The 17,106-nt window shown below is 39.9% G+C and overlaps 1 protein-coding gene across 1 annotated transcript in view; it reads left to right on the top strand.

Moving 5' to 3' along the window:
• Positions 1-17,106, top strand: part of LAMA3 (laminin subunit alpha 3) — a 105,729-nt gene that overhangs the window by 36,363 nt on the left and 52,260 nt on the right. Inside the window, exons 15-23 of the mRNA XM_026035508.1 lie at positions 1,240-1,339; positions 2,147-2,303; positions 5,336-5,462; positions 6,792-6,934; positions 8,442-8,542; positions 8,647-8,800; positions 10,244-10,404; positions 12,459-12,567; positions 14,830-14,927. Coding sequence (XP_025891293.1) covers positions 1,240-1,339; positions 2,147-2,303; positions 5,336-5,462; positions 6,792-6,934; positions 8,442-8,542; positions 8,647-8,800; positions 10,244-10,404; positions 12,459-12,567; positions 14,830-14,927 — 1,150 coding nt within the window. The remainder of the gene's footprint in view (positions 1-1,239; positions 1,340-2,146; positions 2,304-5,335; positions 5,463-6,791; positions 6,935-8,441; positions 8,543-8,646; positions 8,801-10,243; positions 10,405-12,458; positions 12,568-14,829; positions 14,928-17,106) is intronic.

Below are 17,106 nucleotides of genomic sequence, written 5' to 3' on the forward strand. Positions count from 1 at the left end.
CAATAACAACTTGAAGTGTAAGTGAAATATCTGCAGAAAAGCAAGCTAGTTATGTTTGTGTTTTGCTTTAGGCCCTAGTTTGAAGTGTTTTGAAGCAGGGCCAGGTATATCTATGATATGGAGAAAAACATTCTTCTAAAGAGGGTGTTTTGAGGGCTGCAGGGCTGCTTCAGTTTTTCCCTCCTTGCTTCCCTCTAGAATTTGGGGGGTTGTTAAAATCATTGAAAACACTTTTTAGACAGACGGCTGCTTTGTACTGTTCAGTCATGATATAAGAGATTATCTGTAAAACATCATTTTATATATGCACAGTTAAAAATAAGGGCTAGCTTATCAAACAGAGCTTTCTTGCCTAATTTTCAAGCTAAGGACCTAGTGAAAGAGATCTAGTTTCACAAAAGTGGAGTACTTCAATTCTCCTTGTTTTCAATGGGATTACAGATTCTCCACATATCTTAATCTGTGAAATGTGAAAATGATGATGTGCTGATCTGCTGGTGTGCAAATGAGTTTATGAACTTTCAACCTTTCAATTTAGTTTTGAAATTTTTAACCCAGACATACTTCTTCCTTAGTATGACACACTATACCTTGTTCTTCGGCGCGTTCCTTATTTTATGTCAGAAATTCTATCTTCTGTGATAAGGCTTTCAATGTCCAATAAGGCTTTCTTGTCCAATATTGGTTGAAAACTGTGTGTCGTATTACAAATAAATATGTATATTTTGGTTTGTAACCTAAATTAAATATTGTGAACCAGACTGTCCAAAGTTAACATCTTACACACATTTTCTAAATGATTTTTTCTTTTTTTTTTTTTTGAAAAAACTTAGTAATTTGCTATTGCTGTGGAAATTCTGTACTACTGAGCAAAGTGTTTGAAATGTCCTGCAGTCTTTAATCCAGGATATAGTAAATGTGGGATGGTTTATTACTTGTGAGTAAAAAAGAATCTGGCTTTTGACACTTTAAAGGGAGAAAAAATAGAAAACAAACATGAGAATCCAGAAATAACTGCAGCTTGTGCACATGTGTTAATGCATGTTTGAAAAACACACATTACACAAAACACAGGGGAGTCTGAAGGGCTCCAGAAGGAGAAAGTTAGCTGATAACGGTGCTTAATTAGAGGAAGCGAGGTATGCTTTTTGATAACATTTAGCACTTTCTCCCACTTTCTTACCACTAAACCTACCGCTTGCTCTGATGGGACACTCGGCTTCTGCTCCTCGCGGACAGGCTGTCGGTGTGACGTCGGAGGGTCCCTGAGCTCCGTGTGCGCCGAGGCCTCGGGTGCCTGCCCGTGCAGAGAGCACGTCGTGGGCACGACCTGCCGCCGGTGAGTGGCTGCAGCCAGCGGCTCCTGCCTCACAAGAGCTTGTGCAAAGTGCCCCTGGGTGCTTCGTCCTCTGCTCACACAAGATGTGGATTTGTTGATAAATAAGCCAGTTCAGTTGTGGTGTTATCTTTATACTTGACAGTTTTCTTTGTTGTTTGAATATTATATATACAGATTTAAAACTTGTTTTCTTCAATAGTCAGTAGCTAGTTTGCAAGTGTTGCATATATTTTTATATATATAATCTATATCTGTGTTCATTAAGAGTTATATGAGAAAGATACAGCTTTTTATCTGAAAAGAGAATGTAATTGAAAAAAGAATTGTTATTGCACTTAGCTTAATAGCTGTCAGGAATTTATGAAGCAGTGGTATAAGGATTTCCATGTAGTCCATAGACCTGGACTGCTGCTGCTTTCTTTTTGAGGTAGACTGTGTAGTGATTGGAAATGCTTTCAAATTCGAGTGGTGGATGGAAGCTTCTGGCTAATCTGAGTAATGACACAGGCCAAAATGCTGGATGTAGAGGTGACAGAGGTAACTGTAGCAATGTCATTCATCAGGCTTCTTTAGCTTACACGTTGGTAAAATGAGAGTTCATGCCAGAATAAATTTGGATTACCTGTTAAGTGATGTCATTTTTGACTAATTGCATAAAATGTCCTTCCAAAATTAGTATTGGGGTTCAGTCAGTAGGTGTGTTGTATTTTATAGTGGCAAAAATACTCAAGCTGAGAGCAAGAGAAAAATCAGGAGATTCAGAGGAAAGGACTAGTCCTTGAATGTTGTTCTTTTTCTCTTTGTAAGGCCAGAGAAAAACTACTTTTTCCCTGATCTGCACCACATGAAATTTGAGGTTGAAGACGGTACTACTGTCAAAGGAAGGGAAATTCGCTTTGCTTATGATCGTGAGGAATTTCCTGGCTTCAGTTGGAGAGGATATGCCCGGATGTCCTCTATACAAGTAAGCTGGTAATTGGATCTGGGCTTCTGGGTTACAAACACAATCCTTGGGATGTGCATCTCTACAGTACTGCTATGTGTGTGCAAGGTCATGGGGCAATCAAAATAAATGATAGGATCTAACTAATTGCAACACTTCGGTGCTGTATCCCTGCTTGAATTATTGAGTGTTAGTATTGTTGTGAGGTGTTAGTTGCTACTGCAAATACCTGTTCTTCAGAGACATTCCTAGAGTTTTTGTGTGAGTGTTTATGTGTGTGTGAGAGAAAGATGGACGTTTTGCCACAGAATTAAACAAAAAAATAGCTTTAAAGTGTATCATACTAAATGCAGAAAATTCTTGTTATGCCAAGGACAGTGGAGTGATAAGTCATTTAGCTAAACACTAGAAAGTTTTGCAAAATGATTTGGATTCTGTAGTAGTCTCTGTGTTTGATTCTCAGGCATCATCACAGCACTGTTTGTGAAGCCTTCTTATACTTGCAGTACATATTGGGCGAAGCAGAAGGAAGAAATAAATACATTAAAAAAAGAAAGTCACGTAATTTAATTGTATGGGAAAGAATCAGTGTGACTTTTGACCAAATTACTGAGCAAGGGAACCAGGATTTTAAAACAGCAACTCTGAGCAATCAATGGTATTTGCTCACTCTTCTTAAAAGTAGCACTTTGTTATCAATCTAATGCTGATCAGATTTTCTAGTCCTGGGCTCTATTTGTGTCCAGCCTCTGTCATTTCCTTTCTGCTCTTCATTTTTCACTCTTCCCTCTTTTCTTCTTTTATCCCAGAGCTTGTTTTGTTGGCTCTTCAACAGTACTCTGCATTCACAGAAGGCAATGTTTAACAACTGTGATTTCCAAACTTCTGCTTTCTAAATCTGCTGCTTTTTGCATTTCATATCCGGTTGGCAGAGGTAGTGAGAGGGCATAATCTCCCATCCTGCAGATATTTAAAGCTGGGCATTACTGGGCTCAACTAAATACAGCTTTTCACACACATAAGTAATTGCTAGCCACTCTGCAGTTAGGTCCTTGCATAGCTGAGTTAGTTTGACATTCTTCATTTCAAGGAATGTTTATAAATTTGACATAACTTTTCTGTGTCTTGCAGAACCCTGAAATATCCCTCCTGACGCTTCTCTTGTGAGAGACAAATAGTTTTACAAATGTCTGTTGCAAGGAAGGCTGACATAAGTTTTTGAAAAGAAACTGTTTCAATGCAGTTAAATTTTTTTGAGGTGCAAGAAATCGCCTGTGCATGAGTCACCTCAGTCAAATTTACAGGTGCCCTATCATTCTGCCAAGAGAGGATTCCTGTTTTGTAGTCAGAAGTCTACAGTGGGGCCTGGATTTCAAGGCTTTGGCCAGAGCTGCCTGAGTTTGTGGCGGAGCTCGAAGAACAAATTCTTCCCACTTTCTGCCTTTTCTTAAAGCCAAGGACTAACATTTCCTCCTCCTCTTTCTTGCTCTTCATGTGCTTCCTTTTCTTCCTTCACCTCTGTCTTCTGGACTTCCCCCCAAATGCTTACAGTGCTAAACCTTCTGAAGTGTATTTATTCCCTTCAACAATCATTTCTCTACATTTAAAACAATGACTTTAAAATCTTCCCCCACTTGTCTATATTTTCTGTTCTCCTCTACTGCCCTTCTGTGATCCCCTAAATATTGCTGTTTAGTCTCTGTAGATCTCTCAGGCCTGTCATCTGTCCCGGGTCAATTTTTGCTTTCTGCATTGATCTTCTAGTGAGAAAGCAGAGGTCTCTACAGTGACGATCATTTAAAGAATACACATTTGAAGCAGCATATGAGAGCTATCAGTAGAGCATTTGTAGGAGCTGGTGTTGGCCTTTGCCTAGCATTTGTATCACAGAGAAGATAAGGCCTTGTGCTCAGTGCTCAGTTCTCAGAAGTGTGGAGTTTAGAGAACCTGTGTGTGCTTTGAGGGAAGCAGAATTGACCATGATGGTGGGAGCTTAAGATATCACAAGCATTTTGGAATGAGACAGGGGAGGCAATTATGATGGATGAACTTTGAGGAAGGGAGACATCAATTAGAATGGGATTATCATTGGAATGGACCTATTATTTTCTACCTACAACCTTTGAAGATGTTTCTGCTGATTCTGAGTAAATATCTGTCCTTGACCCTGTTGCTCTGCAAGCTCTGTGTAGTGAGCTAGGTGAATTCTGTCTTCTGATGGGCAATGATGGAAGAGGTTCAAGAGACCATTGAGCCACAGGACAAAGACAGAGTCAGAGTATCATCATCTTAGCAGAGGAAGGGAGCAGGTGAAGGAGCAGTAGAAATTGCTCTGAGTGTCTGGGGCACCTGCATGCTCTGAGAAGTGGGTCAGTGATTCTGTTTGTGCTTGGGAATCTGGGGGTAGGGATAGTCCTCCAGATCGTATGTTTCCTGTGAGGAGACATACGATGGAGAACTCTCCATGTTCTTGTGTACAAAATCAGCATGCATCCTAGTTCAGCCCTTCCAGGTCTTTCTGGATGAACATTCACTCAATCAGCTGTTTTATTTCACAGGAGTGTTTTGTTGTATATTCTTTTATAAGCTGCCCAAGTCCTCCTTTTCTGTTGTGGAATTTGTCTTTGCCAAATGGTTTTTCTTTCTCTGGGTGCTAGTAACAAATTATATACTTTCCTTTCCTCCTTTTTTTTCCCTTTCTTTTTATTTTTGCCAGCCAGAGGTGGTTGTACCTGTCACTGTGGCTTCCCCTAAGCTCTTCCACCTAGTCCTCCGCTATGTCAGCCTGGGTTCAAAAAGCCTTAAAGGGAAGATCTCAATTGCTGAGGGAAAACATTTTGGCACTAATTATACTTGTAAGTGAATTAATTTTCTCACTAGGCTCACCTGTCTTCATCTGTCATACACTGGTATTGCCATTCCACTCTAGACTTGGCTGCATGTGTACTTTCCCTGTAGGAGTTTAGTACGGTGCTTGCATGGCTTCCAGCTTCCAGCTGTTTCTCTGTTCGACACTTTACGGCTGTTTTTGTTTATTAACTTCCCTTTTACAGAACGAAGTGAGGATAACTTTGAATGTGGAAAAATCCAACTCGTTTCACATTATCCTGAGATATGTTAACTCGGCAAGTGCAGCGCGCTCTGGCCGCGTAGCTGCTTTTCAGTCTCAGCCTGAAACAGGTAGGTGCCACTGAACAGCAAGGCAGATGAGTGCTGGATCAGAGAAGCCTTTCCAAGCTGCAGCTGAGTCAAACACATGACCCTGCTTAAAAGATAATTGTTTTTAACACATGATGTTGCTTAAAAGGCATTTTTTTTAACAGTGTCAGTGCTTTTGTGCTTTTCCTGATAAATTTTGTTATAACTGATGTGGCTGTGTCTGCAAGAAGCCTCTGCCTCCAGTATTAATCACTTTCTAAAAAATATTTGCTAAATTCAGTACTTTCACTTCTGCATTTGGAGGCACATGCTGTGTGCTTTAAGAAGCTTTGAATAAAGGAATAACAGTCATTATTTTCCTCATTTGGCTGCCCTTAATATTTCAGTTTAAAGATGACTTCTGTTTCCATTCTGTGAATAATATTCATTTAATAATGAACCCAATCCTCAAAGTTAGCGCTGAGCAACATGTGATGTTACTGATGGAGGTTTTGGACCCTGCTAGATTCTTTAAGAGGTAGAGAAATTTCCAATCTGTATCCAGAATCCTCTCTTATTACGCCTGCCCTCGCTATATTGCAAATGCAGTTTAGTCACAGGTCCTTGCAGTACCTTGGAAGAGGCCGAGCTCCTGTTTGCCAGTACGTGGCAGAGCAGCAGCAGCCGGCAACCTGCTCGGGGTCCGACTGCCTGGGAGACAGGGAGGCAGATGGAAGCCCAAGCTCTGGCCTGGGAGACAGGGAGGCAGATGGAAGCACAACAAGGTCCTGTCAGTGTCCAGGGGCTTCAAAGCAGAAGGCTTCAGTGTTCCTAACAGTCCACCCTCCTGTCTGTTTTAGAAGTCTACTGCAGCTTTGGTGCCACTGCGTGTTATCTGTGCCCATTAGTTACCTTCAGGTAACTTCAGTTACCTTCAGGTATGGCTTGTAACCAAGCATTTTAGATGCATTTGAGAACCTTTTGTGTCTCAGTATCTACTGGCATTCATGGGAGAGCAGGCCCGCGCGCCAGCTGAGCGTGTCACGAGCCAGCGCAGCAGCAAATAGAGTAGGAAATGAGGGAAGTGGAAAGTGAAGCGAGTGCTTGAGAGCTTTGAACTCTGCTTTTCTGAGCAAGTTGCTCAGGGCGACAAAGAGGACAATACCTGGCACAGCTCTGCACCTTCTTGTGTGCCTAGGTGGCACTATTAGTGCATCCTGAAGGGAAGGGAGGAGCACTGATGAGATCCTGTTAGGCCAAGTTTAATGCATGAAATCTTCAGTCTTGAGCACTAAGTTAGCAGAGACATTTTACACAGTTCCTTACACCTTATATTTTTTAATTCTTTTTTTTTTTTTTTATCTCTGACAGGGGCTGCTCAGAGCAAAGAATTTTTTTTCCCACCCAGCAAGGAGCCAGCTTTTGTCACAATCCCAGGAAAAAGCTTCATAGAGCCTTTCTCACTGGTTCCAGGCACATGGATTGTCAGTATAATGGCAGAGGAAGTTCTCTTGGTAAGAAAACAATTGAGGAACAGAAATGCTTGAAACCTATCTTGCTCTGGAGATGTTTGCCAGGAAAAAACTCTGCAAGGGATTGAAATTGAGCATTAATGAAAAGAGTACAGCAGCAGAATAGTATTATGAAAATATACAGTTTGCCTCTTTTTCTTTTACTGATTTTCACCTGCTTTTTTTTTTTTTTCTTTTTTTTTTCCTACACCCTTTCTGTCTATCTGGAATTTATACCTTCAAAGGATAAAGTAATGTGATGTTAGCATGAAGCTCAATTGGTTGAGCACAAAAGCTCAGAGAAATTCATAATTCTCACATGTCTAAAGCTTAGCCTGGTGGCAGATGATCAAATCCCAGAAATTCATAATTCTCACATGTCTAAAGCTTAGCTTGGTGGCAGATGATCAAATCCTTAATTTCTTGGCAAAAATTCTTCAGAAAAATATATAAAATGGTCTGCATAATTGGTAAGTCACTTCCTAAATATTACTATCCTCCCTTTATTACCTTTCCCTTACTCATTGAAAAATTATCTATGACAGCAGTTCTGAGAAATTATGACAAAAAGACAAAATGTGATCACAGCAGGTGAATGAAGAACCTTAAAAATGTGTGATCACAAAAGTATCACGCAGAAGTTCATGTGTACATTAGGGTTAATGTGTAGTGTCGTAAAGTCTGGGGCTCTGGCTAATTTGTGGAATATCACGTAAAATGTTACTAGAGAACTTGCATACATATTTCTTACATATCTTGCTTTTTTGCTAATACCTTTTAAAAAGGTATAAGATAACGTTAATTATCTTAACCTATCGTGTTTGCTTTTCATGATAAGGGTTTTTATAAATAAGCTCTAATATGCTGATTTAAGTGGAAAAGGTAGAGGAAGAAGATGCCATGTTGTGAAACATCATCTAGAGTGTCTTCTACAGGAGCTGGGACATGTGTATCTCCCTTGCAGAGTCACACACAGTGGAACTGTGTGGGAATTGCAGGTGTGGGTGAAAACTGTGCAGCGCCAGCAGTGTGCACTGAATCATTTAGGCTGCTGAAGCTCGTGACAAATGGCTCACTCTCCCCCTCTAGCGACTAGACCATTGAGAGGTTTAACAATCTGCAAGGATTTGGATATGGAGGCCTCTGAGTTTAAGGCTTAAGCAGCAGGGCCTGTGCTGTTGGATTCAGAGGCCCCAGCCTTGATGCTTCCTCCTGGGCGCAGCTCTAGTGAGGAGGCCCCTGCATGTTCGTGTTGGTTCAACACAGGCTGGTAGAGAGGCTGCAGAGATTTCCCCAGCTGCCTTCATCCCATCTCTACAAAGATATAGCTAGGATTACTGGACCATGTTATTGCCACATGGAACATCCACAAATGCCTGTGTCTTGCAGATATCCTCCAGAAAATCATTACTGTGGTTGGTTTTGGTCATTGCTACATTGTGAAAGTCTGGAGATGGTCTTTCAGTAATTTTCTGACTGATTGTGCCTTTGCTGTGTTCTTCGTTTTTAGGATTATATGGTGCTGTTACCTAGGGATTATTATGAAGCATCCATCCTGCAGTTACAAGTTACTGAACCTTGCACCTATTCAGGACACGCTTCAACAGAGAAGTTAGTAGATACGCTACAGAATAAGCTTTTGCCTTGGCTTATGTTATTATTATGCTGCTGTAATTGCTAACAATAATAATCCTGTGTTTTGTTTTTTTGTTAAGCTGCTTGCTTTATCAGCATTTGCCATTGGGCAGATTCTCCTGTGTCCTTGGTTCAGAGGCAGCCTATTTCACAAATGGGGGAGAACACAGAGAGATGCTTCTTCGACAGCCAACTCCTGACCATCCGGCCATGTCCCACATCAGTGGAGGAGAGGTCAGATTCCTGCTTAGTTCCCAGCAGTCCCATATGCACTGTTAACTACAAACCTACCAGACTAGAAAGGTTGCAGATCCATAGCTCTGCATTTGCAAATCTCTAACTCATCCCTAAAACAGACGCTGAACCACAATCCACATTTTATACAACTCTATTTAGACAGGTCAGTATAGGCAGACCTATAGCTGGGAGTAGAGCAGACATTTCATTGACGGAGGTGTTTTACTTATGACTCTGCTTTCCTGAAATCCTTCTGCTTTAGAGATAGTCTTGTTCAGCATACAGACTAGATGCAGCAGAAGTGCCATAGTGATTTGTCAGGGGTGATAATGTAAATATGTCACTCTGAACTGATCCTTTTCTTTTTTTTTGTTCCCTAAATAGCTATACTTATGTAAAATATTTGCTTTATAAGAAAGAGCAAGCAGAAGCAATTTTGCCAATACCATAGGTGCATGGAAAGAGAAACATGTTATCAAATGAAAAACTATTCTAGAAGTGGGTTTGGTAAAAATAATTTGTTTAATGAAGCACCTGATAATTACGTGTAAAATGATGATGTCCTCTGTGACTGTGCTATGAAAATTGCTTTTAAAAACATCAACTTCAACAAGAACTCAAAGGCCCTGATGCTTCATCACTGATGAATGTGCAAAACCTTACTGGTATGAATGTGCAGTGAAGTCAAGGTGGCTCTTGACAGATTTTTTTTCTTTTTGCACGTTTAAGTGTTCATAGCTAAAGGCAATACTGAGAAAAACAGTTTTAAAGCATCTTAAGCAATCTGTAGCAAAAACCTCTCTAACTACAAAATTTTTCATGCAACTACTTCAAAATATTTTGCATCAAATCTAATTTTAACCAATCTGGACAAGTAAACTCAAAGAAAAACTTGATGCTTCACCAAGTATCATCACCTATTTCTTGGTGAAGATGTATTCCTCTTTTTTAAGGAATCAACATAGAGTACAGCTGTAGTAGAAAGTGTGTTTCTGGAATTTTTTTTTTTTCAGTACAGATAGAGCATCATTTTGTTGTTGTCTTTGTTATTAAAGATAACTTAGAGATGGGCATGATAATTCCCTTTCCCAACATAATTATAGTATTTGTCTCTAAATTTTCCTCAGTGCTAATCCTTACTGGGAAGGGTAGCATATAATATAATTTCCTAAGCTCATTTTACCACCTTTCCAGAACTTTTTTATGGCAGTTGTTTCCTGAATTTGACTGCCTCTAGCTAGCAAAAAAAGTGATATTTTTAAGCACTGCTTCTATTCTGCAGAGCTGCATTGTCTTTTGCTGAGGCAGTACAGGACTGGCTGTGGACTAATGCAGCCTGGCTGGCTTGCAGGGCAGGCAAGGGGTTTACTGCAAGAAACAGGGTGAAAAATCTGAAGAGGTTTTTTTTTTTTTTTTTTTTTCCGGTGATTCTTGACCTAGGTCAGCTTTCAGATGACCATAAATGTTCCTCATGTCGGTCGCTACGCTCTGGTCTTTGAGTACGCTAATGAAGAGGATCAGTTATATACTGCTGAGGTGATAATAAATAGTCCTGGATCTGTCACTGAAGGCAAAGTGAAAATATACAGTTGTAAATACAGGTAAGAATTTCAGAAATAATCACTAAATGGTTAAGCTACCCTTTAAGACATGTATTTTTTATGTATTGGAATGGATTTTACTGTATAGCTTATTCAAATTCTAGTGCGATATAAAAGCAAATGTATTCTTCTCTGCACATCATTTCAATTACCTCATTTTTGCCATAAGCACATTTAATATTGCTGCTACTCTAGCAAACTGTTGTTCTATATACCTCCAAATCCTTATGAACTATTAATCTCAAAGTCCATTGGCAGAGTATCATTCTGTTGGCTGCATATGCAAGCACTTATCTAGTTAAGAACGTAACTGAGGGCTTTAGCTGTAAATAGTAGCAGTCAGTTTGCAAGAGAATTCCCACTATTTCTAACAGGAGTTGCTGAAGAAAGGATAGAAGTGTTTCCCTATAATTCTCAGTGAAGCCATCCTCTCAACTGCTAGACTAGAGGCAAAGTCTAAGCTCCAAGCTTCTTTATCCTTGTTGACTCCTGAGGTTACTGCAGATGTTCAGGAGAGACTTTGTCCTGAGTGGGATCATCTGATGCTTCAGCAGAAGAATCAAGTTAAGAATGTGACCCTACACATTTTTGTCCTTGAGAGAGCCTGCCCAGTGCCATGGCACTGCTTATATACATCCTTTTCCCATGAGCCAAGTGTTTGACGTGTTGGAAGCTTAGGAATATATGAGAGGAAACTGCCCTGTAAGAAAAATCATTTGCATCAGCATGTTTGTGATACAGAGCAGAGCTATATAAAGCCGTGACCTTGTTGGGTTATTGCTTGGGAAAGCTCTTATTTTAACCTTTTATGTAACACTTTATGAACAACAAAGCATATAGTTTCCTTTTTTTTTCCAATACATTTTTATGACTAATTTTGAACATATATGCTAAGAATTTGATCATGAAAATACAACAAAAAAAAAGATCAGCAATGCATTAAATCCCTTCTGCTGCTAATCTGCAGGAAGTTAAAGGTTATGTTGCAGGTAAGTTGCTGTGTCATCTTCCTGAGCTGGCAGCTACTCCTCTTTTCTGTTAAAAAATGAAAGGCAGAACACAGTGAAGTACGTGCAGTTACAGTGTACCTCATAGAGGCATGAATAAATTATGCCAAGCCTGTTTATAGCTCTGTGGTACTGATTCTTCCCAATAAAACATTGCAAGAGAACAGATTTCACATTTGCAGAAATACCAAGTTGCTCAGCTTGTAGTGAATCACAAATAATGCAGCTGTATCTTTCTATCCTAAAGGTCCTTTGGCCTGTGCAAGTAGAGAAATACAGAAGGAACTATATGGTGATTACAGCCTCTCACCCACAACATGCTGCCTAGCTTAGCTAAACAAATAAGGAATTAGATTATTTTATGAATTCCACATTTTGAATAAAAGTGAAGCCTGTTTGCCACTTTCTGAAAGGTGCAGGGATCATATTCCCTTCTCAAGGCAGTATCTGAAGCCTTTAGCAAGACTCTTCCTCTTCTTATGTTTTGTCTTTACCATAGGTGCAGAGTCAGTAGAAGGCAATCAGTAAGAGATGGAGCTGTATTTTTCACTTGTATTTAGAAGTATTTCTCTGTATAAATAGGCTTCCCAAAGTTGCCCAGCTGCCTCTGAGGGGGAGCTGGCTGCTGCTCCATGCTGTGAGCAGTGTGTGGCAGTAGCGGAATGCGGCAGCCGGCGCGCGCTGGCACCACGAGGAGCCCGGACCAGGCACCCTGTTGCAGGGCATGCTGCCTAGTGCCTGTCTCTGCTCACATCCTTCCTACAGCAGGAGCCTGAAAGGAGATAGGAGCCACAGTCCAGACTCTGGGTAGGTTCATCTGCAAAGGACAAGCAGTGATTTATGCTGGCACCTCCTTTGCCTCACCAGTGAGGATGCTCTGTGTGCACCAGCAGCCTAAGGTGGTCATTGCCCACAGTCCAGCAGAGTGGTTGGGCACCAGCAGCGAGGCCAGCCCAAAGCCAGGCAGCTGGGTACCAGCTGGAATTGTGTGAATAATACAGCAGTGGCAGGAGACTGATGATTAATTCTGCTTTTTATATCTCACAGCTTCCTTTGTCGCAGTGTTGTAGTTGATGATAGGAATCGCATTGCAGTCTATGACCTTCTAGCAGATACAAAGATACTTGTTAAGGCATCATCAATTAATTTTCTTCTGGTAAGTGTCCTTTTTCTTTTCTTTTCTTTTTTTTTTTTTTTTGTGATGATTTTTCCCAGAGAAGGTAAAGGGAGATACATTCTCCATCTGTTCACATACTCTATGGTGAAGTTGTGTGAAAGACTTTTTTTTTTTTTCTTTATAATATGTTCATTTTAATAGATTCAAGAAACACTGAATCAATGCTTAGTCTCAAAGCGTAAACAGAAGATTTCAAAGATAAACAGAAAATTGTCCTTCCAGACAAAGGTCCTGGTATCCAGGTCCAAAGGTATTGCCAGCACTCTTGTACAGAAAAGACAGTTTCTCTGTCTTTGCTTCTTTTAAATTTTAAATAATAAGTCTTTGGGAAGCTTTTTTTTTTTTTTTTTTTTCTTCTTCTTCATCATTGCACTTGTTTTCCTGTATCTTTCACTTTTTTGCTATTCTCAAAACCCGTATGGGAGTTTCCAGAGCTCTTACAAAGATGGAGGTAATCATTCAATTTTGACCTGCCAGAACTTTAAAATACTTGGACTGGAAAACTTTCACTGCTGTCTTTTGGACACACTTCTAATACTTTTTTTCTGGACAGTAAATTTTCTTCAAAGTTGTTTTGACATTTTCTATTTTCAAAACCTAAGGCGATTGTGCACTTGATTAATATCTGAAGATGAAATCCAGGTTTAAACACAGAAATTTCATGTAACTTTTAGTAACGTATACATGGTTTCCTCTTTTCGTGAGGCAGTGCTCTGTTAACAAACACCAGTCAAATTGTCTGTTAGTTCTGCTGTGCTAACAAGATTCATGTCCAAAAGATGTTGATATTATTAGGCTGTATCTCCACATACATAAGTCTCTTGTGCTAAGAGTGTCTTTATTTCGATATCTAAATTCTGACTTTCATTTTCTGAATAAATTTGCTGCCAGGTAATTTTGATTATTCTCTTAAGATTCAAGAAGTGCTGTTTCCAAGGGTTAGATGTAAAGGCTACACTTAACCCAACATAGAAGGAAGTGAGAAAAAGAAGAGCTTCTCTTGTAATATGACCATAGAGTTAGTACCCCAGCAGTAATATTCCTGTCATGTGGACAGACAATAGAAGTACAAGGGGAACCACCCCCAACTTTGGCTTTCAGAAATTTGGAATAAATAGCAAAGGGGAAAGAGGATATTCAGTCAATTTTGCATTCAAGAAGAGTTCTTATAGACCGGTGGTCTTCATCTAAGACTGGTGCATATGAGCTATCTAAGCTGAGACTATGGTTCACATAAACTTTTTAGCAGCTCCCAAAGTACAGTTCAGAGTTTCAGAGTCTGCTTTTGTTCTGTCTCCATGGGCTAGAGTCCCATAAGTCATCATATATAGGCACAATGCTTGCTACTCAAGAGAAGAGATTTTTAGCATCTGCCTTCTAGTTTGTAAATTCCCTGCTTCCTCTAAAGCTTTACATTCCCTGTTCAATACTGTTAAAACACAAGTTGAGCCCCTGGAAGACCTGCTTCTAAACCAGATCACTTTGCACGTTAATGTGTTCTTCCTGTGCAATTTTAATTTATATTAATCATGTAGCATTAGTTATCTTCTTGTCAGATATTTTTATCTCTTTTCAAATAGCTCATGCACAAGTTTATTTCGTAAGCGCAGTTAATACATTTCAGTAATACAAAACTGTTGTGTTTACCTACAAGCCTTATCTTTTACACGCAGGCAACCATAGCTATAACAGAACTCTCACAGCTTCATTTGCTCATGCAAAGTTTTAGTCCGTAACATGCCAAGTTTCCTTGGCTTTTAAGATGTATTCTGTTGGGAGACAGCCTGGCCTATCTGTCATCATTCCAGAGGACTTTGTGCTAGCAACTGTTAGTACCTGCATTTCAGAAAGCTCTGGTCCTCAGGGTCCAGAAAAAGCCTTAATGCCACTGATGAGGACTTCTGTCTCCTTCACTGCATGCTCCTTGGCTAGCTTCTTGGCCAGCTTCTGACCAGTCTGGTTATCGGTGATTCCTGTTACCATATGTATCCTTACAATTTGATCTGTTTAACTTCCCAACAGACGACATTGACCTGAGAAGGACAGAAACATGACATTAAGCACTGAGACATTCAGGTGCAGATACATGAAGGGACCAAAATTGTGTTGGAAGGTCAGGGCAGAACATGGGTTTGGACTCAGCTCTCCCTGTGCTAATATTGGGGTCCAGCCTTCCCTTCCAGGCTTGGTCTTGTTATTTACAACATAAATGGCTAATTGTGCCTCATACTTATTTTTCAGCACAAAGTTTGTATTATATCAGCTGACGAATTTTCTCTAGAGTACACCAAGCCTAAAGAGCGCTGCATAGCTGCTTACCAGAGTACCCATGACAGAAGGTAATTTGATTGTTTTTTCCTTTGTGTTTTCTGAAAAATGTCTCAAAACGCAGACTAAATGGAATTATAATGATTTTATGAACCTTTGCTCAGTAACTCAAATGATTGTTAGGCCAGTGTTACCAAGTAGTACTTGCAAAGTGCTAAAATGTTAGTGTTAATCTAGGCAGCCTTTTCACAGGATTTTGTTAATATTCTTCCTAGACTGTCTGAACTGTTCAATGCTATTGCCTGAGAGAGCATTAGTTCTCTTTCATGTATCATACAGTATCACAGGTGTCCAACTTGGAAAGACACTGCTACTTCTGTGGGAAGTCATGAATTAGCAGACCTGAAATGGTTATAGTTCCATCTGGAATGTCATTCTGTGTATTACGCCTTCATCTGTTTTACAGTGGCTTTAATTTGTGCTAGAGTAGGGATGTGAAGGCCCTTTGAGCTGTGCAAAGTCCACAAATTCCCCAGCCCAACTTGGCAGGATCAAACTACTCCATATGGAAATCCCCATTTCACATGCAAGCCGTTCCTATGGCCACCTCACTGTGGGGCCTCTGTGCTAGGTGAGCCCTCAGCATTAGCATGCAGAGCAGTATTAGGGGATCCAGAAAGGATGAGTCCCTTTTATGTATATAGGACTGGTAATTAGAGCACTCCCAGGCAGCTTCCTTGACCAAGGTCAAGAAGGTTTGGACCTGAACCCTCTGCTTCCCAAAGAGAGGCTGTCACTGCTGACTGGCAGTCTGTTGTGGGTTGCACAGAGCTCTTGTTCTGTCCTATTGAAACTCTTCCCCACTCCATGTGCTTTAGCATATTATTTAGTGCTATTCTAGTCTGTTGCTCTATTTAGTATTCACTGCAGCTTCCTAATTGGGGAGCCCCGATCTTGACTCCTGTTGCACTTCCTTGCATAGTCCTTGGAAATATAGTCCTGAGGCTTTTTTCTTACTGATCTGGCAAAGGAGAGGGCCTTAAAGTAGGAGCAAATGTCATTTACAGAATTTGAGAGGCAGAAAGAGTTGGTGACAGGGTCTAATAGTTTTCCAGACAAAAGCTTCTAAAATAATGGTTGAATGGAAATAAAAAGCAGAAAAATCTGCATAGTAAATGTGATGCAAGCATGTGACTGAACTTGGCTCTCAGGCACACATAATGTTGATTCTCAGCACTGCTTTCCTGCTCAGAGTCTTTAACTATAGAGACAAACTCTCTAGCATGGAGTATAGGAAGTGCTTGTCCTCACGCAGAAGGAATTTTGCATTCATGGGCATTTATACTCTGAGTAAAATGGGGGAAAGAGGAAGGGTGAGAAACATGAGTTAAAATAAAGCAAATGTGAGAATATATACGTTTAACTTTTGCTTGTAATCACTTGTTGTATTTGCTTCTATTCTACCATATAGTGTTTACTGAATATGTTGTGTTATAAAGACCCTATTTGGCTGCATTTTTAATTTTGTCAATTTGTTTAGTGTTTGCCAAGCTGAAAGATTCAAAGCCTTGGCTCAGTTTAATAGTTTTATAAGTGGCTGCTGCATGTGGTTTCCCACATAGCCTTGGCAAATACCTCTCCATTCTGGCTCTGGAACATACTTGCAATTCCAGTTCTGGACCTTTCTTGAATAAAGATTAGTCACTGTCAATTCAGTACTTACAGAAAGTGAAAAAATAGCACAAGTGACCAGCACGAAACCACCGAATAACATTTTCTCCTGAAGTTTTAGGACATACTTCTCTCAATTAAGACCATTAAAATGAAACATACCAAGAGAGAACTAGTTAAACACAGCAGTAGGTGATTAAGTATGCTTTCAAGGAGGACTGTTATTTATTTTGGCTTCAATTCTACAAATATTTGAAGGTGTACTTCACTTTTAAGTACTTAAGCAGTTGCATCTACTTCAGTGGGATAACTTGCATGTTTGAAGGATACACAAAAATAAATATTTATAAAACTGAGAACTCACTACTAGCTTGGATTTTGTTGCGTGTAACTAACTGGATTCTTTCAAATTTACTTACTGTTTTTTGCTATGAAAATTTTGAGTAAATGAATGTATCTACACTTTCCCCTAGTTGAGTAAAATGTCTGCATCTTGTTTTCCTCTACTTCCTTAGCATCTACGGAGACTTCTGAAGAGTAGCTGTTGTTATTATTGCATTGTTATTTTATTATACATTT

The sequence above is a fragment of the Nothoprocta perdicaria genome, unplaced genomic scaffold (genome assembly GCF_003342845.1).
Source record: "Nothoprocta perdicaria isolate Ctin4 unplaced genomic scaffold, notPer1 scaffold_16, whole genome shotgun sequence".
Classification (NCBI taxonomy): Eukaryota; Metazoa; Chordata; class Aves; order Tinamiformes; family Tinamidae; genus Nothoprocta; species Nothoprocta perdicaria.